Below are 26597 nucleotides of genomic sequence, written 5' to 3' on the forward strand. Positions count from 1 at the left end.
AAGATTTCCGCAAAGGAAAAAGTGACTTGAAATGACCCGAGGAATCTACTCTTTCAAGAAGAAACCTACTCTTTCGAAGTTCACTTTTGGGACACCCTGTGTATCGATGATTTTCTAGATTTGCGGTGACGTTCGTTTTCGTTGAAAATACACTTTCGCGCAAAAGTACAAAGTTGCAGATCAGCGGAACGGATAAGCGGGTGATTGACGCGCACGGAAAGATACTCGATCCCCGGATAGGCGCCGAACAAAACAAGTTCGGGACTGGCAGATGAACAAGCTGGAATAATAACGCTTGTAATCGCACGAGATCTCGGCTGTGCCTAGGCACCGTTTTTCTATAGATGTGCCTAACTTATTTACCATGTAATTAATGCTCACGAGTCGGCCAGCCACGAACGCATAGTTTATATTAATTACACCCCGGAAGATTCAATTAGTGCATTTCTCATTACACTTACTTATACCAGTATCCATTATTCATGAGGAACCGGCGCGCGGTCGAGTTGCCCTGACAATGCACGTGATCGTTACAGTGTATTGTTCCAGCGAAGATTTTCGTACATGGAATTTGATAAAAATGCATCTGGAGCAGCCTCGACGGTAAGGTTGCCTCCGCTAATGAAAATCTCACTCGTGCTTCATTGTTAATGCCGCCGGAAATTTTGCCGGTGCTCGTTATACCCGGCAATCATTAACAGACTCGATACCGATCCGAAGATTATCCTTGGCGCCGTGGTGCATCCAATAAAATCTCTCCAACGATCCGACAATCGGCATCGCGTCGAAACTGCTTTCTTCAACCGAACAACGAACCTACAGATCGCAGTTGATCTAATCGCGAATCCTCCATATTGATTTCACCAGCTAAAATTGAAACACTGTGAACAAATGCTTCGCGTGCTTCGTTTCGAAGCGATTATAGTTTGAGAACAGCTTCCTTTCTATTGAATTTTTATTAAATTTTCTTGTTTAAAAATGAAATGAACTTTTTTGCGATTTTTAAGATTAATAAGTCATGTAATATTTTTTAATATAAAGAACGAAGGAACCGAGAACGCTGTTTTAATGGAACTGTTGGGGTTGTGGCGTCACTCAAATTCATGCTAATAATTATTTAGTGTGCAAATATTAATAATGTAACCACCTCACTACGTGTATTTACCATTTCGATAGGGATGAATATCAAATATTTGACTCAAGGGTCAACGACTGTATCCCTAACTTTCACTTCCCGCGAGTTTTCCGAGCGCATTTCCCTAATCTCCTTTACCATCAAATACACGAATGATTTATTAACATTTTTCATGTCTCCCAACCACTGGAATCATTCCATTTAAATTAATAACATGGAATCGCATGGATTCCAAACATTACATCAGCTTACACTAAATCCTGTTTAGTATGTACCCCCTAATGAAACTCTAATTAAGAAAATACCGTGTAATTCCTGCTTAAATATTTAAATGTCAAGGAAGGCTGAGAAACTTCCGGCTTGAACGAAGGAATCCAGGATGATTTAACGCTTCCTCGTAATTCGGGGGACATTTATTTTTTTGCAATTAACCATTCCCCCATGGGTACATATTAAAGTTCATGCGAGGCGACCGCGAGAATAAGATTATTACGATGGATCTTTGTTCTACAGTAATTATCTTGTATCTTAACTGTTGCTGTACACGTTGCGTGTGAACCCGTCATTCTTGCGCTGTTGCGTTGTGTTCCTAGCCGTGCTTAATTGTTCGGGATCGGAGTTTCGACGTTCCTGCCACATTGTGGGCGAATGAACCTTTCGCCGTGTTCGTGAACGCGCGCGCGGGCGCGCGTGCGCTCGCGCGGCTCTAACGGGAACCCGCCCCGTAACTTTTGCAGCAAATAGCATTTTTAATCTACCCCGGCCAACCAAATCAGATAAAACTTCCCGTTGCTGTAACGGCCGTAGAAAGTTTCGCAGTTACTCCCGCGGTTAGCAGCGAATTCGATCATGTTCCAAGTTCGCCGCGAATTTACATCGAACCGCCGCGCCGCGCCGCGCCGCCCCTCGCGATCCATCTCGACGAAGATCCGATCAAGACGTAATAAATTCCGATGCGCAAACAGCTATTTATTTCAGCTCGAGATCTTCGGGAAATTAATTACACAAACCTGCTTCAGAAGCCAATGAAACCCGAGCTACGATTTGTCCGATAATTGGACGTTCAGATGCTAATGAAGTATCACTAAAAACTCGATTCTATTATCAAAATGCAAATCGAAAGCGGTCACGCGAGAAAATTACATTTCGTTCCGGTTTAATTACCACGGACGCGTCGATCAAACTCGACTTTTACCCGGGAAACAAAGCTCGTTTCGTTTAATCGGATTATTTTTAAGGTTAACAATAAACCTACCCAGCACTAAACATATAAAAGTGAATCGTCTTATAAGAGGGAGAAGAGTGAATTTACTTAAACTTTGTACGATCTTCATTATAATATGTGCTTAACACTAAACCTACCACGGTCAATATGACCGATTTTATACTTTACAATTATTGAAACTATAAGAATTCGTTTATGGATAATAGTGAAATAAATTTCCTTGTCCAAGCATTTATTATATTGAAAATTACAGACAATCTCAATAAATTTAGGATTGCCATTTTTATAAGGCAACATTTACCAGATTCTGTTAATGCTTGGTAGGTTTAGTGTTAAAATAAAGAAGTCAATACAGTAATTTCCTATGAAAACTTTTGTATAATTTCAATAATCGTGAAATAGAAAACCGGTCATCTTGACCGTGGTAGGTTTAGTGTTAAGCATGTGATTCAGGCTTTTTGATATTTTCCATAGCTATCCTGACATTCCAGAAAGCAATTATGCATGAAAACGTATCGCTCCGAATAATCTGGCCTCGACACTTTGACTGCCAATCTAGAAACCTCAAAAATTCCATAAAATCAAAGTAAATTATTTAATGGAATAAAAATTGAAAAAAATTAAACGAATATCGAGTAGTCTTCTAGCTTTCTAGCATTTTACAAATCCCAATCGGTACAATGAATATTTTTATTTTGGGTGCCATGGCGGTCAAGGTATTAAATATTTTTAAGCTTTTATAAATTCGCGACAAAAACGAACGGGTTTAATTTGAAAGCAGCCTTTGATCGTGACATTTGAGAATGATTGTTAGAAGGAGGAGGTTAATTTCCTTTTCCGAAATTAACGAAATGGGGAACCGTCGAGTTCGCAGCGAGAGAATTCGAGACGCGATTTTTCTAGCGGCGGGAAACTTGTGCGGGAGAGTGTGGCGACGTGTGACTGCACGGTGAAACTTTAACGTGTAATCCGGACGGCGCTGGTGGCCGAAATAGCTTAAAATCGTCTTCAATCCAACGCCTCGAACCGCGATGAAAGAGTAGGTCGAGGACCGCTTGACAAATCCTCCGGCTCGCTCTCGATATTTTTCCGCGACGTTCTGGCGTGGAGGAAAATCAACCGGGAACTCGTCCCCGCCTCGTTCCTCACGAAAATTCAAATAAGATTCTCTCGGATCGGAGACAGATATAGCGGTGTAAAGCGATTGGGAATCGGGCAGCTTTAAATACTCCGCGGGAGGGAAGCTTATTGACGTGCTAAATTCGAGCACCATTTATCCGCTCGACTTATCCGCCGAGAAATTTCTTTGTGCGGAAGTCGCGGATTGTCGCCCACTCTGCCGAAAAATTCCGCGACTTTTCTCCGGTTCGATGGAATTAAATGCCGAAAAAAAAAAAGAAAAACGGTAGCACCGAGAGCCTCGTAAACTGTGTTACCGCAGCTTGGAATGGACCGTTTCGCAGAAGGATAGGAGACTACGTTCGTCAAAAAAAAAAAAAAAAAAACGGGGGGGTCCGTGCGGGGAACAATAAACTTTTATCTAGCGTTATAGTGCAGAATTCGATTCCGATATTTGCGACAGGAGGGACGGGCGGGGGAAAAAAATTTGTAGAACTCTCGGATACGCGAAACGTTTCAAGGAGACCAGCTTTTCGATGCTCGGGAAAGTGCCGCGTTTTTCGTACGCAATCGATACGCGGTATATATCGCGATACAATCGACAAACACGGATTACGCTACGCTTCGCTGTATAATCCGTGAAATGGACGATTAATAACGATCGTATACGTACATACGAGCGACAGGCGCCGTACGAACCGGTGAATTTTATCAAACGCGCGACACGAACGCAACCGGGCCACGAGACAAAAGTTCGCCCGCCGAGTGAATCAAATTCTTTTCGAAACAATTATAACCAGAACTCCCGTAACGAATTGCCGCTGTTAAGAACATTTTTCAAAAAAGAACTTCACCGTTCGTGTAATATCTGGAAATGCACCGAGTCAACTGCGTTTGGCAAATTTAAAGCACTTGGCGTTGGCGCGATTTATTCGTACCGTGATCCAGAGGATTGCGTTTTGACCATAGAATTTTATCATTCTCTTTGTGCATTTCCCTGCACGCTTTGTGCGCGCCGCTGTAAAATTCCACGGTGTGGCGAAGAGTTGACAAGAACAGAACGTGCGCTCTAACACTTTTTACTGGTTCTGAAATGAAGATGAGCTACTTTGCGATGCTCCGTGACTCTATGATGTTCTCTACAGTGCTCTATCTGCACTATACTGTAGTTAGATTTTCTCGCAAACTTAAAATCTTCAAGACAAATTACAAATTCGCCGACAAAAAATTGACGCGATAAAGATCTGTGGGTCTCTTCAAATACTGTCTCATAAAAATATTATAAAAAAATATAACCTTGTATTTGAGAGAGCCTGGAGTACATACCCTTACATTTGAGAATGAAATTGAAAATGCTGTTTCAAAATTCAATTTCTGAACCTAACGAAAACCTAAAAGCCTCGTTCAACGGTCACCGTAACGCAAAATGAGAGATTCTACGGAATATCGTTCCATGTAAAAATCATTCATACATCTCCGCCAGTTACCTAAAAAAAATCATAGAATATGATAGTTTGATTTGAAAATAAAATTTCTGAGAAACCGAGAAGGGCGAAGAGAGGAAAGAAACGATTTCGGATATGCGTATTCGTGGCACAATGGCGTCGAGACTCGTCGACCGGTGACCGTAACGCGAAATCGGTGTCGCACGTCGTAATCACCGCGTAACGATCCCGGAGTTGGTTGGAGGTATCGGTTCAGGATGTCGTTAGGGCGTTCTGCAAAGCAACAGGAAGCGTGGACGGACTGTAAGAAGAGAGGCGACGCGACATGGGGGGAGGAGAACATCTCGATAGTGCGGAATTGTACCGTACAGAATGGTTGCGTTCCAGATTCTCGAAATTCTTGGTCGACCGCTTCCCACCCAATCGAACAGAGATTATAAGACCGACCGAATATCGGCATGGGAACCCGTTACGCTTTCAACGAGGCGACTCACGTGCGGTATATAAAGGTACGCGCGCGTCTCTGGGCTGCGGCGTTCTCGGGCACGACGAGAGCGACACACGTCTATTTTACCCATCGTCCTGGCCATTTAATCATTCCGCGGAACGCTTACACGCTTCATGGAATTCCCTTATTCGGTCGGTGGAACATACATATATGTACGATCCCCCGGATGCGTGGCACCGTTCAGTGTCCACCGGCGTCGGTAGGGAAAGACTGATCGGCAGCGAACAGCCTGGCCAGCAACCCGAGCGAAACGTTGTTGCTGAGACTCTCAGACTGTTGAACTCGTTGACGTTTCTAGCTGGGAATATCGGCGGATCGGATCGGATCGGTTTGCGCGCGCCCTCCTAACGTTTATTCGCGCTCGCTCGCTCGCGAATACGATAACGATTCAATCTCGGTCTTACCTGGGTTGCTGTCCGCGTTCGAGCTGAACAGCACGCACAAGCCCGTCTCGTAGTTGACCGCCTGGCAGGAGTCGTTCGTCTGACACATCTCCAGGCAGTCGGTGATCATCACAGTTCCTGGTATGGTGTCGAGCGTGTCCGTCGGCGCGGTGTACACGTAACCGGTCACTAGCTCGAAGCCCACCATTTCTGGGTCGCACTCGTCGGAACCGGCGGACGGACCCGTGTAATCCGGCCCAGAAAGACCCGACGGCATCGCAGAAGACGCCGACTGCTGCTGTTGCTGTTGCTGTTGGTCAGCACCGTGCGTCGACTCGGCGCACGCCACGCGACCCAGCCTCGAGATCGCCAGCACCAACAGCAACGTCCTCAGCAACTCCCTTGTCATCATGCCGATACACCTGTCGCCGCGCAACCTTATCTGTGAACAGAACGGGATCCGGGTCAGATTGCGGTCCGGTCTCTTCGAGGTTCTTTTAAGATTATTTAACGGGGTATTCTTGTTTTTTCATTTGAAAAATACCACTTTTTCCTCCTCGCTGTTTCTTTGAGCGCAAGCACCGTCGAATATGCGTGCCGAAGGATTTGTTTGATACTACGATATTGATAGTTGAATCTTTAACACTAGATTTACGGGACCCGTCAAAATGACGGATTCTAATATTTTTAAATTGCGAATATTGAGATTGTAAAAATGCATCCATGAGCAATTTAGGCTGCAAATTTTGATCGATACATTCATGTTATTTTTATAAAGTAACGTAAAATAGTCGTGTTTAGTGCTCCGTAAACCTAGTGTTAAAGGCGTTTTTCTCGAAACCACATTTTTCGAAACGGTTGCCGCAGTATCGCGAGTTCTAGTTGGCCAATCGAATTGAAATTTTGAGAGAGTCTTCAGTACACACTTTGCTGTCGCACGAACCACATTTTTAAAATCCGTCAATTTTTTTATCTTATTTTTTATCCTGCTAAAGACCGAGAAATATGAAAACGATCGGTAATTAGACTCTAATATACCGCCATTTTGTGAATAATCTAGATTTGTAATTCTCTTTGGTTTGGACCATACCTATGTTCATACTGATCGTTAAATAACTTCATTTTTTGGTTTCCGATCAGTAGAAAAACCGGAATCATATCAACCGTTTACCCATGTTTTTCGATACATGCTCTATAAAAAGAAATATAACTCACTTAATTTTAATTATTTTTACTTTAAAGAAATCGGACATGTATTTTAAGTATATATATAAAAGGTTCGATAGTTCTACTGAAAAAATTCTGAAAAATTCGTCCAAAAACTGCCTCGAAAAACTGTGTATCCCCTCAAGAAATTAAATTTGTTTAATATAATTTAATTTAATTTGTTTTGATACTGGAGGATACTATTTAATAGACGCTTCAAGATGACAGGTTTCAAATTATTTTAGTATGTTGTTGTTAATTACATTACATTTTTAAGGTATTTTTGTGATTAATCTTACTTTCACTGGTGTTTCAATGATCGGCTTTGTTTTTTTTTTTAATTTTATAACTGAAAACCTTGGGGCAAAACTGGATAAATTCACTTTCTAATAAAATTGTACTTGACTCCGAGAATGTTTGATGTAAGACTACAGCAAAAGAGCAGAGTGATTAGGTTGAAGATTTGAATATTTTATTCAATATCACGAATTAACTAGGGTTTTCACTATAGTCATCAATTATTGAAGTTGCAAAAATCTTTCTATGGGAAATAGTTTAAATAAACCTCTTAATTCAAGCACAAATTATAATTGTAAATCGTGTAAAATCTATATACATTCACTCTCGAGAATTTTCATGAGACAACACATGTCAGTAATTTTGCTGTCTAATAATTTTAGTATTGAGACACTTTCTACAGGGAATTAGTTATTTATATTCCGAAATTTGTGATTTGCGGTTGGAGCTTTCGTAATTAATTTTTTATTACCAGCATCACCCTCGAGTAACATAATTTAATAACTTTTGTAGACCTCTAGTGTTCAAAAGAGGATTTTTAAGTTCATTTTAGAAACAAAATAGATGCGCTAATATAGTCAACGAATTTGAACGAATATACACAGCTTCAATAAACACACTTTTATCACTCGTACATACAATTATAAACGTGTCACTTTATGTACATGTTTATCCCGACCGAAAGCCGGTTTGAGCACATTAAATTCGACGCACGTATTAAACACATAATAACAATTACTTGAAAATTTTCATTTTGGAGCGATATCGCGTTAGAGCACGTAGATCGAATTACAGTAACAATTTCAATCAATCTGCCTTTATTCCGAATTGTTTACAAATGCAATGTAATGAAGCCGATATTCTGATTATTTGTATCATATTATACATTTTGGAGGGTACACATTTATACACGAAACTGATACAATTTCCTGGTGTAATATGAAATAACGCGGCTAAAAAATCGTCGACTCCATTGATCAGTTCTAAGACAATACAAGTCTCGCACAACTAAATTACGCGCGAAATCATTGATTTTTCATCAAATACCTAACGATCCAATTAATTATTGGGTCACCCTAGATAATTATAAACAAGCATCGACTTCGGCAAAATGGAACCGACATTCCAACTAAGGGAGAATAAGCGTGCAAGTTGAAGAACGAAGTTCTGGTCAAACAAAACCATTATTTCTGACGTAGGAAAGCAGCTTCGGCCCGAGAATACAAATGCCGGGCGAATTCACGATTCCGGGCAACGGGGAACCAGTATATCCGAGCTCGGACGTAAATAACCTAGTTTTGCGGTCTGCTACGTGTAATAATAATAAAATGAGAACATTGTCTGAAATCTGTCACTGTAGAAGAACGTGCTTCTACGAGCGGCGCGCGCCTTGAATACCGAAAGAGAGACGTTCGGTCTACATACCGAGTCCGCTGACAACCGGCCGAACAATTCTCTTAGCACGGTCGTGCACGCGTTTTATGAACGTCCAATACGGAACGGGGACGTATGTACAAATTTTTTTTCGCCCGCGGTGAATAGGAACTTGAACGGTTCCCCGTTTTCCAGTCGAAAACGGCCGAAGGGAGGAGCGTGGGGAAAAAAATGCGAGCGCGAAAATACGAGCGCCGCACGCGCGGCCTTTATTCCCGTCACGTTGTTTTCTAACGCGCGAAACTAAATAACAACCGGCGCGCACACTGGCCCGGGACCCGACACTAGCTGCTACGCCCCGCGTACGAGGATTCTGTATATTCACGGTTCGATGGGGCGAACAAAAGCTCAAGTAGCAAAGTTGCACAAATTCCTGCGTGTCCGCGGCGAAATAAAACGGCCGAGGACCCCCGGACACATCATCGGTTTCCCTTGTCCGCTGGAAAATATCATCGACGCTGCCACTTGCAGCACGATTCCAGAAATGTGACAGATGAGTCGCAGAAATTCAATCTCGCACAATCGAGTCGAGATTCCCAAACGGATTTTCCGATTTGATTTGGTCGGATGGGTAAAGTAGATTCTCGATGGAATGTTTTTTTTTTCTTTTTTTTTTGTCATCGGTAAAGTGAGTGAGAACGAGGAGAGAAAATCGCGACGTTGGTGTTGCCACTTTGACGGTGGGGCCCAGAAAATTATTTCGGAAATGTCGAAAATTGAATTGCTTGGAGACGAAGCCTGTGGTAAAACAAGACAGCCAAGAATACAAATTTCGTGAAGAAATGATGTCGTCTTGGTTACCATTTTCGCGATGGGCCAGTGTGAGGCCCAGAAATTAACTTGATAAGGTTTGTGGTAAAATAAAGTAATCGAGAACTCGAGGTTCGTACAGAAATAATATCACTACTCGCACAAAAATCAGGCCCAAAAATGAACGGATGAATTAAGTTAAAAAGCAAAAAGTAAATTTAATGAAAATGAAAGTTCCTTGTAAATTGCACCAATCGAAGGTCAATGAGAAAATATTACCATAGATATTACATGTTAGACCCAAAAAAATGTGTTAGTCCCAAAAAATTAATGGATGATCTGTCAAAAATGGAATTTGGAGAAATTATATGATGTAAAATCTAGGGCTCACAAAAATATGAAGGTAACATCACCGACACTGTATTTTGTACAGAAGACTGGCATCAGTCCCAAATATTCAACTAATACACCATCAAAAATTAAACTAGACCGGAGATCAGAACAAAGTGAAAATGATTTTATCGATGCTGCAACTTGCATAGAAGATCCGCATCAAGCACAAAAAGTCCAATCAATAAACTGACAGAAATTAAGTTTGTTGGAAACGAAGGTCCGCAATAGATGAAAACTAAGAATTTGGGGCCCACGAGAAAGTAATAGTACCAATACCACTTGCACAGAAAATTGACATTGGTCCCAAAAGTTAATAATCTGACAAATTTGTCGGAAATGAAGGTTTGCGGAATTTAAGCCCCATAAGAAAATAATATCATCGATAATATAACTTTTTCAGAAAATCGACATTGGTCCCAAAAACCAGATCGACAAACATACCTATCAAAAATTGAATTTTTGAAAATTGAAGTCCACAGTAAAATAGAACAACTACGTATCTGAGAGGACTTGTATCGTCAGTTTCACTTTATCATAAGAAAATTTTACCACCGATACTTACGCTGAAAAGTAAAATCGGTATCAGTCCCAAAAATCGAATGAACGAACATACTCATCAAAAACTGAATTTCTGAAAATCAGAATACAGTGAGATAAAACAACTAAAAATCCTGTGGTCATGTATCATGAATTTCGCTTTTGGTAAAAGACAAAAATTACCAACGAACTATTGGTCCCAAAAATGGGATCAACGAGAGTGCCTGCTAAAAATTGCATTTCTGACAATTTCAACCCACGATAAATTAAAATAATCGGGTGCTGGTGTACCATCGGTTTCACTTTATCTCGAGAAAATAGTACCGCCAACGAATCGCTACGAGTCCCAAAAACCAGATCACCGTAAACGTCTACCAAAACCTAAATATCCAAAACTCCTGGTCCACGATAAAATAACCCACTGAATAATCAATTTTCATTGAGTAACACTTGACCGTAAGAAAACAGAGTTCTACCGACATCAAGTGCACGAGTCCCAAAAACAGAGTCAACGATCGTACCTGTCTGAAATCGGCTGGGTCCGGGAACGAGGACGTTTCTTCCAAATTCCCCTGTGTCCGGGCTGCGTTATCCTACCGAAGGACGTCTTCTCACAATAACCGATCGCCTCGAAGTGGAGTGCCGGGCGGGATCACCGATCACCGATCACAAAATACCAAAAATTCGGGGGAGGGCCAGGAAAAATAAAACCGGGTGCGCACCAACGAAGCACAGCGCGCGTCAGATAGACCAATTGACTTTTGTCGATCGCACACGCGCGTACGGTTCTCGATGGATCCAGCACGGAAATCGGCGGCCGATTTGCAATGATAATACGCACCTCGCGAGGCACCGCGCTGCAGGGTATAACGACGTCGACCGGCTGGCTCTTAGGCACTGGATACACCTGGCTCAGTCGCGGCGCACGTTTCTTCCTCGACCGATCGGTAGAAGGGGGTAGGGGGCAGTGGGACCGCTGCCGACTAAGGAGGACAGAACGGTACGCATAATTCGATCGCAGGTACGACACCATTGAAAACAAGCCAACCTCTTTCCAAGCCTGACCTCTCTAGGACCTGTCCACTGTCTCTATCCGAATTCTTGCCCTCCCCCCCCCCCCGTATCACCCTTCCCCCTTCACCTGTACGCTTATCGAAATCATGAGTATTCCTTTTCACCTTCCCCTCTAAGTCCCCCTACCTTCTACCCCTCCCCCACCCTCTTTCTCTCTCTCTCGACCAACTCTACCTTCTACCTACCGGCTTCTGGACTCCCTTCCTCCTACCTCCCACTACCTATCCGAGCCACTCGGCAGGTCGACGTTACCGATAGACCTGAATTTCGTTCACGTACTTCCAGACGATTGGCTGGAATGCTATTCTTAGCCAGAAGCAACGGTGTTTCGGGCCCCACCAACACAACTGACGTAACCTTGCCGCGGTGGTACACCCACGAAATTTATTCTGCCACCGGGACACCGGCCCCGCCAAGAAGAAGTCGCGACGAGTCGCGCGAATCGATGGCATCGTCGCCGTGGCGAGCCTAACCGACTCGAATTGCGTCCGGAGACCGTCGTCGGCGGACTCTACCTGTCGCCGCGAATAACACGCGGACACGCTGAATCACTTCCGATTCGCAACCGACGCGCGACGCTTTCGGATATTATTTCCGACCGGCCGATGCACGAATGCGATCTCTGCGAGACCTCTGCGCTGCACCTGTTACGCCGCGAGAGGCTCCGGGGAATTTTCGACGTGCCTTTGCGATTTTTTTTTTTTGTTTTTCGGCCGCTTGTAACGTCGTTTTTGAGAGCGGGACCACGGGGCCTGTTGGCCTGACGGGTTCCTGATTTTTTATTCATTTGCACTCGAAGCTATTTTAACTCTGAAATTTTGACATCAGATTTAGAATATTTTTTATTTTGTCCATATGAAATCGAATGCTCCACATTTAAAAGTTTAGCAATTTATTGAACACAAAGTACTGTGGGAATTGCTTTAAATTATAGTGTAGTCATTGTTAGTGGTGGCCTTAGAGGGGACAGTCGAGTGCATAGAGTTAATTTATGATTGGAGGGCACGTAAACTAATCAGTGTAACCTACTGAGCAGTAAACATTAGATGATGTGAGAATCTTTTAAAATGTAGGCAGAGAAAAATACTCTGGTGCATAGGAAGGTTTAGAAGAATATATTTATTGACATTTTGAGGGTCACCACAATCCCTGGAGGTCACACAAAATCGAAATAACTTATTTAATAATACGATAGAAAAGACGAACATTACTGTAACAATGATTCTTATAACTGACACTTTCCTCTCACTAGATTTTTATAAAATTTTCCTGGCTGATTGTGCAAATTTGTTTTCAAGTTTGGCAAAAAGATCCTGGAGATGTTGACGGAAAATGTTAACGAAACGTTAATTTGTTTGAAGTTCTTCGGTAAATTAATTTTTTTGGGGGATATATTTTGTGACAAAAATGGCTATAAATTTTAACAAATACGTTTCTGTTATTTTCACAGTGTAAAATAGTACGTACTTTTTAATGTTATACAGATCCAGTATTGTTTGCGTGGGACTCCTTTTTGAGATTCAAAAATTACTTTAAAAATGTGGGAACTAAAATGGCCGATGACTAACGATGTACGACGTCAGACCTGCTCAGAGCCCACCAGTAGGCGATAACTCCCATATTAAGATTATACCAGATTTTAGATTTCGAATTGACGCAATCATTTCCACAAGCATGAATAATGGAGATTGAGTATTTAAGATACTTTTCTGGTGTGGGAACTTTGTGTAATTACGTAAATTAGGGACCACTTCGCCGATTTCAATGACCTTAACGTGTGTCATAGAGGTCATTGCCCTGAGCAAGTATACTCATTCGCTGCTTGGCTTTAGTTCGGCGCTGAGCGTTAAAAGTGACTGTGTTGAGTTACAAAAATGACGAGAAATCATTTTATTTAAAATTTCTAAATCTCAGTCTCAAATTAACCTATGATGTTGATGTGCCTATAACCTAATTTATTTTATCATTATCCATTGAAAAATCCATATAATTTCACTAATTGTAAGCCAGAACGTACAAAAATTGTTCTTCTGGCTATAGTGGTGGTAAGTTAACACGATTGTTATAATCATCTTATTCAGATCTAGCTGCCTTAACATTTTAGAGACGATGATTGGGATCGGCTCAGGGTAAGTAGCTGATAAAAAATATTATGTTACGATGGATAGAATTTTTTCCTTGAAAATCGTAGACGAGGATCTCTAGTTATCCTAACCCTACTGGAACCTGAAATCTTGATTGTAGTCTTCCCAGAATCCCTAACGAGACTAATATTTCTTCCACTAAATGAAAGCGCATTCACACTTTAACCACAATCCCATTCGCCTAATTGGGTGACAGTCTCGGTTCGTTTAGATTTAAACATTTACACTGATACAATGAGTGGAGGACATTTGCTTACGAACGAGTGGCTAGAGTAATAAATATAGCGCAAATCGAAACAAAAATTGTTGTGCTATTAGAATCAGGAGTTACAGCAACTTCTTTTCTCCCTTCAAAAATTTACTTTTAATTTCATTTTAAAATTGATTACTTTAATTTATTCGAATCGATTCACTTAATTTAATTTTATGTACCGACACTTTCCGGTTCTTTTAACTCTTCAACCTTTCCAAGTTACAAGTAGTCGTCTTCATAGTAAATACATCGAATCCACGGACGGGTAATTGCTGTCGGAATCTTCAGCTTCGAAGTTCTCGTCTCAATTAAATAAAATTGCTTCGAACGAATCGAATTTTTGCGGTCCGTATTTCACGGGGTTAAATCACCCCGGAGGAGCTCGCGCTTCCACAGTCGAAATCCTTTCGAGCCTAAAACCTTTCCCGCGCAATTCGCGGGCAATCATCCTCGCCTTGAAGCGTACCATAATCGTTTCATAATTGAATCGAACGTTCCGAAAACGCTCGGCGAATTACGCGCCGGGGGACGGTGAGGAGGGACGAGGAGGAAGAGGGGAGGTGTGTCTAATGAAATCGTACGTACGCGTGTGCCGCGCGCACGGCGTCCCGAGCAGATACTACTCTGCCGATCGAATTGTGTTAACTGGAAGAATAATTGGCCGGCGTGGTTCCAGAATTACCGCAAAATTACACGCCAGTGTACACAAAAGCAAAAACGTGTTCCCGAAGAAAAACAGGATAAACGGAACGATGACCGATCACGGTATGTCATTAAGCAATGCCGGTGGATTCGAAATTTCTGGTAAATGATGCGTATCGGGTAAATAATAGGTATCGCGTCGGCTGTACATACGTGTAGCAGAGCGGATGAGACGAATAGAGGAAAGCTGGAACAGAAAACGAGAATGGGAGAAGGAGAAGAGATCAGCTGGAAAAGAGGAGAGATGGAGAATCCTAAAAAGAGAAAAATTTCGTACATGTGTGAACAGTGTGACCTAACCGGGCGATGATGTTCCTCTGAACGTAAACTCGGTCGATTCATTAGTGCTCTGGATCACTGGAGCCAGTAGAAATCACCAGCAATCAATCATTCAATATTAATCTGTATTTCGTTCCTGATTCGTTCGTCGATAAAGTTATTCGGATTTCCTGGTTTCTTAGTTTAAGGTTATCCATTGAAATTTAACTACGTTCCAAAAATATATCTTCGTTTGTTTTTCATTCATTCATTCATTCGGTGAAAGAGGTGGCCGCCCGCGCGCTATACCAAAACTCGTACCTTCATTTAATTTAAGTTTATTACAGTAACCTGTCTGTTTCTCGTTCGTCCGAGTCATCAGTTCGAGAAGTGAGTCACTCGCTGTGCTAAAACTCTTATAGCGTTCTCAAACATGTCTCTTCACTTAACACTTTACGCGTTAACACTCACGTGTTTTCATGTTTGAATATCAACCAAGAAAACAGCAGAGTTTGAAAGCGATAGGTACTCTTAGTGATTTAAATTTAGGCTGAAATTGTTAGAATATAATAAACTTTATATACTGTTCAGTATGTCTGATTTTGACATTTGGTTTACCATGGTGTGGAGTTTCAATGGCCTCGAAGGGGGCAGATTATGATCTATTCTTGGTAACCTAAACGAAGGTAACCGATATTCAAATCAAAATTATTTCAGAAAATGATGATTTTTCAACATACATTTCTTCCATACGTTAATACTGTTTCTATAGGGAATATCGAGCTGCATCGATGAGTGCATTGAAAAATATATGATTCTGTTTAAAAAGACAAGGTTGACCTTCACGTGACCTTCACGCATTCACCCATAAAAGGTCACTAGAAAGAAAAATCACTAAAAGTATTTTTGTTACATATCATGGCAGAGTGTAATAACTACTACTACCAATAATAGATGTAAAAATCAGCTGAGACACTAGTAGTATTAGTTGAATATAGCAGCACTTTCATTTGTCATTACTGGACGAAGTGAATTTTCCCCTGTACACTAGGGGTATTAACTGAAGTTGAATACAGTAGCACTTTCATGTGTCATTAGTGAACCAAGTGAATTTTCCCCAGGAATGTATTTTCCAAAATTTGTCTGCAAGCATGCGAATTGATCAAACTTCCTGAACCAGAAGAAAGGAGAGGGAGCGGCCGCAGGATCCGAAAAAGAGAAGAATTTCGTACATGTGTGAACAGTGTGACCTAACCGGGCGGTGGTGTCTCTCTGAACGTAAACTCGGTCGATTCACGCGGTGCTTAGAGCTCTGTTCGACGTAGAAGGAGCGAGGAGGCGAAACGGGCCCGGGCACACACCGGGCAAGCAAAAGAGGAGGAGAAAGAGAGGAAGAGAGACGTAAGCACACGCTCGTACCAGGTGCCCATACCATCGCGTCACCATGCCGGAATAACGGTGCCTGGATGTCTCATCGGGTTCAATCGCAATCGGCAATCTTCTGCCGCGGAATTTCGCAAGGAAACGACCGTTTTGTCGTCGTGGTAGTCTTCGTCGATTTACGAGCGGCCGCTATTCGCTCGCCCTTGAGTACCGATCGACCCATTGGCCCCCTAGACGTGTCGTTTGATCTGCTGATGCGTGTCCTACGGACTCGTTTCTAATAAACTCACGGGCGCGCACCAGCGCCGATTGCTTACCCTCCGATGCAAACACGATCCTATTAAACCACCGACGCAAACCGATCGGTTACACCCCCTCCCCCACCCCTTCACCGCGCGTCTCGCTCGGATGAGTCGCAATCAGCGAGAACGAGTGTCCTTTACGGAAAGTAAGACTACGGTCTGTCTTTCCACTCCGCTGCGAACCGATTCCGCGTGACCTCGTGAACCCGAATTCTCCGCTCGCTGAAGTGTCGCTGGGACCCGTGGAAATCGTTAAGAATTTTTCTAATACCCCCACAATTATTCTTTAGTTCCATTATTCAACTACATCCTCGAGGAAAGTGTATTTTTATTTGGATTTCTTGGTTTCTAATTTGTCTACAGTTTCTTGGTCTAAATGTTGTTCACCGTGCTAGGAATTTTATTGTGCCCCCAGAATAGTATCTCCACTTGATTACAGTTTAACAGTGGCAGTTTGTTTTTTATTTAATCAAGCCATCAGTGAAAGAAGCGAGTTACTAGAACTTTTACTGGGGTCAGGGACGCAATTACTGTGTCTATATTAATTATAGTAATTTTTAAAGCATAATAAATGTTAAAAAGGAAATGTAATAGCACAATCTAGTAGATTTAACATACGTGTTTAACAGTTTGAAATATTTATCACGAGTCTGACACGATATCATAGCGTGCGGATAATTTTTCCCAGAAGTTCCATTTTCCAAAATTTGTCCATGAAAACGCGAATCTGGGAAGTTTCTTCGAACTGACTAGCCGAGAAGTTCATTTGGAGGTAATTGGCCAGGAAGTTGTTTACCGTGATTTTATTGTGTTCCCGCTAACGCGCTTTGTTAAATTTATTACATTATTGAGACTCGTGGGAAGACCATAAATGCATTAATTTCAGGAGACCGGTAATAACTGCGCGCATTATAGATAAACCCCATGGCAATCTGGTGACATTTCGCAGCGCTTTGCGTTTCGCCAGAAACGAAAAATACGCGCCGCGGTTAACAACTCAATTAATGTGCAATTAACGCAATTAGTTTTATTAGGTGATGTTGGGTTGCAGCGGTCGCCGCACTGCGGTCACTTAAGATATAATCTGCGGTACTTTATCGCACGGGAAATGATAATATCAGATGATTTTAAATAATCGTTAAGGTGCCGTATGCAGATTAGACCCGGCGCGTAATTAGCGCAGTCTGTTTAGTAAGTGTTTTATCAGTGATAATTCAGTGAATCAGATGTACGTGATATGATGTGTCTCTGCAAGAAACGGAGAAATGTTTTGAATTATAACGACAGCCGTACTTTTTCCGTCAAATTTATTCTCGTTTAGAGGATTATAGCGTTCGTGCTCGCCTAATCCAACGAGAACAGCGTAAATAAGGCATCGTATAATGACAGTTGAATACTACAGATGTACTACTACTATTGACTCGCTTTACTGGCCACAAAACCGACACTAACAGCCAATGTAAATCGTATTACCTTACGCAAATTGAACTGAACTTGCGACGGTAATTTCGAATGGAAATAGCGCCGCTTGCGTCTTCCGTTCTAGCTAATCGAGACCTATAGCGACGAAGGTTTTCTCCTGCCTCAATAAATACAATTTCTTGTCCCCTCGGAGAAGAATTTTATCGCGAATAAAAAAAAAGAGTAAACATTATATCGCATTTTCAATCGAGTATTCGACGTTCATTCGTTACCGAGAAATTTCGATCGAATTGCAAAGCGATTTACACAGTTCCAAAAATATCGACCCGAGGTTATTTGAGTTAACTTTTTCCTTTGCGTAAATGTTCTCCGTGGCTTTTTTAAAGAGTTATTAACGAAAAACGCGGACCAATAAGAACGCGGTTACAGCGGCTCCCGCTGAGCGCGGCGTTGGCATTGGCCGAGCTGGAATCTGTCCGCTGTAGCCGCGCTCCGATTGGTCCGTGTTTTTCCGTGAAAAAGTTAACTCAAACGACCTTGGGAACCCCACCTTTCAAGGAAGTACAATATTTTTGGGACACCTTCTATATATTTTAATAAGAATTTCGTCAAACTCGATTGCCAAGACTTCTCTCGCCTTTTTACCAAATATAAAATAATAAATTATCTACTTCTAAAAATTTAAATAGCATGATAAAGCGTTAGAACACTTTGTAATATTTCTGACGAAGACGTCGCCAAAAAATTGTTCCAATCGCGTGAGTACGATTAAACCTTTCCCTAAATCTCATTACCACGAAATTAGAAAACGAGTAAAAGCTTTATCGCATTTGCTGACTAGTATTCGTCCGAATCATCGACCGATTCATTACCGGGTGATTGAAACCGAAGAGTTTAAATTGTAAAAGCGACTTTATATGTCGTGGGAGAATTTAAAGATCGTTGCTTAACGACATCCAAAGAATTTCGTCAAACTCAATTACCAGGCCGATCAATAGGGGCACTTAAACTCGGCAGGCTAACTTCTTCAGTCACTTCCAATTAATCTATTTCCGGGGCTCTGTAAGTTTAGTATTCTTTTAACCTCCGTTGCGAATAGTTTCCTCTATCGACGATTCGGTTTTTACAATAGGTCGCGGTGGATTTTTCATTTGCCTGCCTCGGTAACGGGATTATTCAAGTCGCGCCCATTTTTAAACGACTAACTGAACGGTGCCAGTAATCCTATTACCATTACCACCGACGCGTTCGAATTACAGTACCGTCCAAAAGTACACGAACGCCTACATGGCTTGCGGATATGACCGAAATATCTCTCGGACACGTTACGGTTCTTTCGTTAATTTATTATTTCGCTCCGTTAATGTTATCTTCGAACGACCCGGCCAGCGTTTATTAATACAGGGCGCTTTAAAAGTTGCTACAGAGGATGTTCGTCGAAAATGAGCATGGGAATCGCATTATGGGATCCTGTATTGGGCAACTTCATTTGCTTCGATCTCGTCGTCGATCTTCTCGTTGTACTGTATTTAATGATCACATAAAATATTGTCCATAAAAATCGTCTGCATCCACCGCAACATTCATTTCTTTTCCGAATCGCTTTAGCAAGTCGAAAACAATACAACTGTATTTTGTAATTTATTGGCCATTTTTTAAATATTTTGCAACAGAAGCTGCATGCACATTCGTTTCTTTTCTGAATCACTTTAGAAAGTCGAAAATAATAGAATCATATTTTGTAATTCAATGGCCATTTTTCAAATATTTTGCATAAAAATTGTCTGCATCCACTGCAACAGAAGCTGCATGCACATTTATTTCTCTTCTGAATCACTTTAGCAAGTCGAAAATAATACGACTGTATTTTTCAATTTATTGGCCATTTTTTATCCGCTCATTGTTGTCGTCAGTGCATAAAATCCGCAGTCTAGTGATTATTTGCGAGATAAATTGGTTTTCTGTACTCATATGAATGAATTCGAATCACGATTTATTTATTTATGAATGTAAGCCTATGATTGATAAAAATGATAAAAGTATTTCTAAATAATATGAACTATTTGCACCGATTTGAACAAACTCGAGCCACTAGCGATCGCTAAATTGCAATCAGAATGCCATTTAAGATTATGGAACAAGCAGTGGAACCATTAAAAAGCAGTTCACCTTTACTGTCTTACTAATACCGATATTATCAAAAAATAATTATGAAAATGCAGCATAAGTAGGCTGTTCAACTGAATCAGCTAATCACCCGGATACCCATGAGAAAACGTGCGGGTCTTTATACGAAATAAGAATTTTCTGTGCCAATTGCTGGAAACGAGAGCTCGATAAAAATTAATTTTTCCTCCTAATATTTGTGATTCAAAGTTGAAAATAATACAAACACGAGCAACCTGCGGGTAGCAGTTTTCCGTGTCAATTGCTAGATACGGGAGTTCGACAAAAATTGATTTCTCCTCGGAACAACTATAACTCTCAATTCTTCAATATTACAATAATTGTAACTCAAAGTTGAAAATTATACAAATACGAGCAAACTGCGGGTAACAGTTTTCCGTGCCAATTGCTAGAAACGGGAGTTCGACAAAAATTGATTTCTCCTCGGAACAACTATGACTCTCAATTCTTCAATATTACAATAATTGTAACTCAAAGTTGAAAATCATACAAACATGAGCAAACTGCGGGTAACAGTTCCGTGTCAATTGCTAGAAACGGGAGTTCGACAAAAATTGATTTCTCCTCGGAACAACAATGACTCTCAATTCTTCAATATTACAATAATTGTAACTCAAAGTTGAAAATCATACAAATATGAGCAAACTGCGGGTAACAGTTTTCCGTGCCAATTGCTAGAAACGGGAGTTCGACAAAAATTGATTTCTCCTCGGAACAACAATGACTCTCAATTCTTCAATATTACAATAATTGTAACTCAAAGTTGAAAATCATACAAATATGAGCAAACTGCGGGTAACAGTTTTCCGTGCCAATTGCTAGAAACGGGAGTTCGACAAAAATTGATTTCTCCCCGGAACAACTGTGACTCTCAATTCCTTTTGCAACAGTTTTGTAAACTTTCCTTATTCAGTTTAAAACCATAAAATCCAGAGTCGATTAGTGAGCGACGCATTGAAAGTCCCTCGAGCAATTCTAGAATACGTTGGGACCCGGGGAAAAATAAATTCCCGACGGCGGTGGCATCGTAATTCAACGCGATCTTTTAATTTATTGGTTGGGATCAGTTCGCCTGTGACCGTGATTCCCGTACAGGCGCAGCACACAACAAACGAATCGTACGAATCACTGGTGCGAACGTTTAATGGGCACGCGACTTATCGCATAACGGCGTAAGGCTGTTCTCGATACTGGTTCTCGGTCAAACGGATTCTCAAAGTTATGCAGACGATTATAAGAGTGTGCTTCGAATGCCTTCTCCGGGCCGTGATGTACGCTCGCCCCCTTTGATCCATTGAAATTTATGAACGTTGTTTGCGTCCCGAAGAAAATCCTCTCATGCTGATTTAATTTGTACCAGTTTATCGCGTGAAAGGGCAAGAGAAAGCCTCTCCGCCGAATGCTGGTACTAAATTGCCAAAGGTTATCACTCAGTTCCGTCTACGATACCGAGAAGCCCGACTCGCTCTCGTGACTTCGCCGATCTCTCCTCAAAACTCATATTCTCCATTAACAATTTTCTCCGCGGGCGATGCAATTTATCGTACGACAAATTAAGATGCTTGAAACACAATTGCAACGTTTGTGGCGCGGTTGTGCGATTCGTAGAGCGCTGCAAATCTGTCGTACGACGAGGTTTAACCGTTTGTGAACAGTTAATAATAATAACCTGTTGATACGAGTTAAAAAAAAATTAAATAATATATGGCGAATCAACGCTGGTTTGTGAGCACAGGTGGACACTTGTCTCAGAAACTGCAACAGTCTCTCGTGCAACTTGTCGTACACCTCGGTCGCGCGACAAATCGTGTCGTCTCCGGGCCGTTTAATTATTTCGCGTCGACAGTCTTTTACGATCGAGGAAGTTCTGCTTCTAATTTATCGGCACGGCGGCCATCCTAGAGCGTGCTTACTGTAGTACATTAAACCAAAGTATATGTTCATGCATATTCAGATTTTTACACCGTTCATTTTTAGAGCCTGCAATTATTCCCTGATTGATACCGCCAGTTACCTGTTTTATTCAGTTACAAATCAAAATAGTATCAACTTAAGTAATAATTCCGGATTATTGCCGCGTTTAATTTACTGCATATTCAACGATTCGGGGAATACATTCATTCCGCGGGTCTGATATATTAGTCGTTTTTCACTTACTCGGTGGAACCGAGTGAGTTGTACGATCTGGATTTACATTCGTATTAAAGATAATAGTTAACTTTGGATTACTAATTTCTTGCACCGGAGGATCGCGATTAATATTCATCTTCTGTTTTTAATGTTGCAGTTACGTGTTGTAGTCTTTGCTGTTTCTAGAATAACTTTACGTTGATTTACATTCGTGCTGTACGAGGACACGCGTAATTAAATTCAATATACGTATGGCTGTACCACCGCTGAGCCATGGAGGGTTAATATATTTTCTTGTATTTTACGAAAGAATCCTAGATCCTGTACATGCAGAAAAATCCCCAAGTCTGGTGACAACAAATTTGCGTTTTATTATATTATGCGATTCACTTATGCTTTGTTGCGGAGAAGTAAAAGTACCTACACTAATTGTAAGCTTATTCATGCAAAACAAAAATATTTTGCGGAAACCATCTGGTTTGAAGCATTATCAAATTAAATTTTAATATTCAATTTAATATTAAATTCAATATTTTAATATTATATTGTATTCAATAATTTAATATTCAATTGAATATTTTAATATTATATTGTATCCAATAATTTAATATTAAATTTACTATTCAATTGAATATTTTAATATTATATTATATTCAATATTTTAATATTAAATTTACTATTCAATTAAATATTTTAATATTATACTATATTGAATATTATAATACCCTAATATTAATAGTAAATTCAATATTTTAATATGTCAACATTAAATTAAGCATTATCAAATAAATAAATAATTGCAGAAAACAGGAACTAAATAGAAATTTCTTTCGGCCTTTACTCGTTTCAATATTTTCATGTTAAATTTCATATATAATATTCCAGTATTTTCTTCACTGTCACAAAACCCCATCAAATCTAACGGTAAAAAAGCACTTCTCTCCAACCTGCCTAACTGCCAATAAACACATTACCAGTTGGAAACGTGCAAGATTCAGCGATCTCTCGGAAATCCCGCAACACCACCTCCCGGGATCATCGAATCCGAGAGCCGTTTTCCAGTGTTGTTTGCACCTGGACTGGGTTAATCAAGTTGTCTTTAGGTACACAAAATAAGCTAGCCAGTCTGCCGCGGCGTTGTATCGGACGCATACCAATCAATCCGTTAACGTCTTCGTCTTCCGAGGAGCGTCTCGCAATCGCAGTCTCTGCTGGCAACGTCTACCGGACGACGAAGAAGAAAGAGGAAAGAACCAGACGCAAGGAACAGATCGGAAGAAGACGCAACCGCCGACGACGACGACGACGACGACGACGACGACGACGACGACGACGATGAAGAAGAAGAGGAGGAAGGGGAGGAAGAAGAAAGCAGATAGCTCGTTACGTAATTATTCGATGCTCGTTGTCATGACGTAGACGGGGTCTGGCAGTCGTCGCGTTTAAAACGATCCACCGGGAGCCTTTTAAGAGAGCATCTTTTCAGCCTTGGCGGCAGCGGCAGCAGCAACGGTGGCGGCGTCGTCTCGGCATCAGGATCGGCATCGGCATCGGTACTCTTTCTCTCTCTGTCTGAAGCATCGGCCATCGGGGATCGGCACATCGGCATCGGCACATCGGCACATCGGCATCGGCATCGGCATCGGCACATCGGCACAACACCACCACCACCGGTTTTCTCTATCCTGGCTGCCGGTGATCACCAATCGCAGCGGAATCGTGCGGAGCCTCCGTTAATGGTACGTTCCGTACGGGTTCGACGCGCGGTGCGTCGACCAGGAAAATGCGGGGAGTCGGATAACCAGGAAACTGGTTTATGCGTGGTTACGCTCCGCGCCTCTAAGTGGCTGCCCACTACCATCTATAGATGTTACGTGTTCACGGATACTGTTAGAAGGAGAAACACTTAGGAGGGGATTGGCTGGAACGAAATAAAGGTGGACTGCGCTGCGCGCGGCCATTAGATAGAACGGTGGCAAACGATAAGGACAGAGAAAAGAAGCGGTTACCTTGGCGTGCACGTAGAGGGCCGCGATCACGAACCCGTCAAGGTAGTGGGGTGATTGAGCCTCGAGGATGAACTTCAAGGAAAATAGTGTATAGAATTTCGAGAAGAGGCTATTTGCTTCGACGCCCTCCAATCCCCCCACTCTCCCTCCCTCCCCCCCCCTCTCTCTCTCTCTCTCTCTCTGTTTCGTAATCAAGCATCTTGACTGCTGATGGATTCAGCGGAAGAAGGATGAACGCCCGGGATGAGATGGATAAAGCGTACCAAAGTAATGTGGTAATTAAACTTTGGTCGTATTACGCCGGGAACGTCCCCTACCCCACTCTCTTTGTCTTGCCTCTCCTGTTTCACTTCCCCCCCTACCCCTCTTTCTCTCTAGGTCTCTTCTATATCGTCCTCTCTCTCTCTCCCTCTCCCTCTTTGGAGCCTCGATCCCTCACGCGTCCTCCGAGAGAATGTCGTGGAGAGATTGATAGTGACCCTACTGGGTTGTTGGCTCTCGGCCGCCCCTTCCCTTCGCATCCACCTTGCTCGCAGCTCTCTTTCGTTGTCCTACTCAAGTTGTATGCCGTGCCGTGACGTTTCTGGTTTTGCTGTCTCTCGAGGAACCGCTCGGCCCCTTATCGCGACCGTACAGCGGAGGTGACGTGTCGCGACTCGTGTGCTTAATCACGATAAAAGATCTTGTCGCAAGCCGGGGAGCGGCATCCAGATCCGCAAGCTCGCCCAACGCCCGCCGAGAATGCTTTATTTGCATAAACGCTGGTCCGCGCCGCGCCGTTTCGCCGGTGTGTCACACTCCCATGATTTTCTTGCTTCCGACCCGTTCCGATCCGGCTGCTTTGCTCGCGAGATCGTTCGCGATACGGTCTTTTCTCGATATAATTCGCAAACACCTGGATGATAAAAGTCGCAGGACTATCCCCACTACCGCGGGCCATACCCCGTGAGGGGCCACGAAGATCAGCGTGGATCAAAGAATAATAGCATCTCCTGCACGATGTTTGTCACTGGGAAGACACCCGTGTTGTTGACATATATCGAGAATACACTGTACAAAGTTACTATTAAAACTCGGGACATTTCATATGCAACGACCTAATGCAATAGATTGTATTAGACCGTGCGTGTTAGACGCCGGACAACTATAGTCGTCGTCGGCATCGAAATGGCTGAACCAGTGTCAGCGCGCTGTTCCCATTCCCAAGAAAACTGCATATGGATTTTGATCCCGTACACAGGATATTCTACACGCCATGATCGAATAAGACCGTCTTGCCGGCAGCCTATCTTCCCGATGTCTACCGCGTGTGTGCTTCTGACAGGGTGCTTCCGAATCGATAGAACCGATGTTGCTGCCGTGCTACGGTCGTGATATCTACCCGCAAGAGGATTGCTACCCTTCGCAACCGTGCGTTATCGGGTCTTCCGCTCAAATGACGGGAATTTGCAGCAATGTGGCGGCGGCGGCTACGCACGGATCCCGTGGCCGGTCGTTTTTCAATAGACCTCCGAGCAGGCTGAAGAGGATCAGTTCTTACGGGCGGCAGTTTTGGAAAAATCGGAAATGCCACGTTCCGATTTCTCTTTGCTTGATGGGCGGTAATGAGGCGTCTGTATGGCCGTTTAAACTGCGTGAAATTTGCCGCAACTCGCGGTAATGCGATTTCACGGAATTCTGCGGCGGGCTTGGTGCATCATTGAATTTTTATGGGATTTTAGTGTGGAGTTCCGATCGGTGATTTCGTTCGGCCCCTCGGAGGCGAACGCTTGCGGCTGGGGTGTCGATTTTATGTGTTTTAGAAGATACGATTGGGTATAATCTAAAATCGGAGAATCCAGCGGTGTTATTTTCAATATTCTCTGTCCACTGTTCTCCGTAATTTACCGCGGAACGCTTTCATTTTGCACGACGATTCGATGTCTTCACGCGCAAGGCAGATCGATTCAAATCCTTTCGTGTACATTTTCTTTTATGCAGTTACGACAATATCGAGTGTACGTAAAATTTGAGACCGCGATTATAATATTAAAAGAATCGAAGGCTATCAACATATTGCTTATTAGTCATTAAAAAAAAAAAGAAAAACACGTCCGGTCCACGTCGCCTGCAATTAATTCGGGCAATTTTTCTTTTGCACAACCATTCGAACCAAATGATAGTATCGACAGCGCAATCAAGAAACCACGTATTTTATCCCTCCCATGCGTTCTAATTTCACGGGGCGCCGCGGGGTTAAAAAGAGAATCGCCGATTTAATTCGCGGATCACCGGTAAGAAGTTAATCGGCCGATCGTCAAG

General features: G+C 42.2%; 1 protein-coding gene across 1 annotated transcript in view; it reads right to left on the minus strand.

Annotated features, from left to right (window-relative positions):
- Neo (ZP and PAN domain-containing protein neyo) overlaps nucleotides 1–26597 on the minus strand; it is a 390616-nt gene that overhangs the window by 140126 nt on the left and 223893 nt on the right. Inside the window, exon 6 of the mRNA XM_076803529.1 lies at nucleotides 5837–6257. Coding sequence (XP_076659644.1) covers nucleotides 5837–6227 — 391 coding nt within the window. The 5' untranslated portion in view covers nucleotides 6228–6257. The remainder of the gene's footprint in view (nucleotides 1–5836; nucleotides 6258–26597) is intronic.

The sequence above is a fragment of the Halictus rubicundus genome, chromosome 18, assembly GCF_050948215.1.
Source record: "Halictus rubicundus isolate RS-2024b chromosome 18, iyHalRubi1_principal, whole genome shotgun sequence".
Lineage (NCBI taxonomy): Eukaryota > Metazoa > Arthropoda > Insecta > Hymenoptera > Halictidae > Halictus > Halictus rubicundus.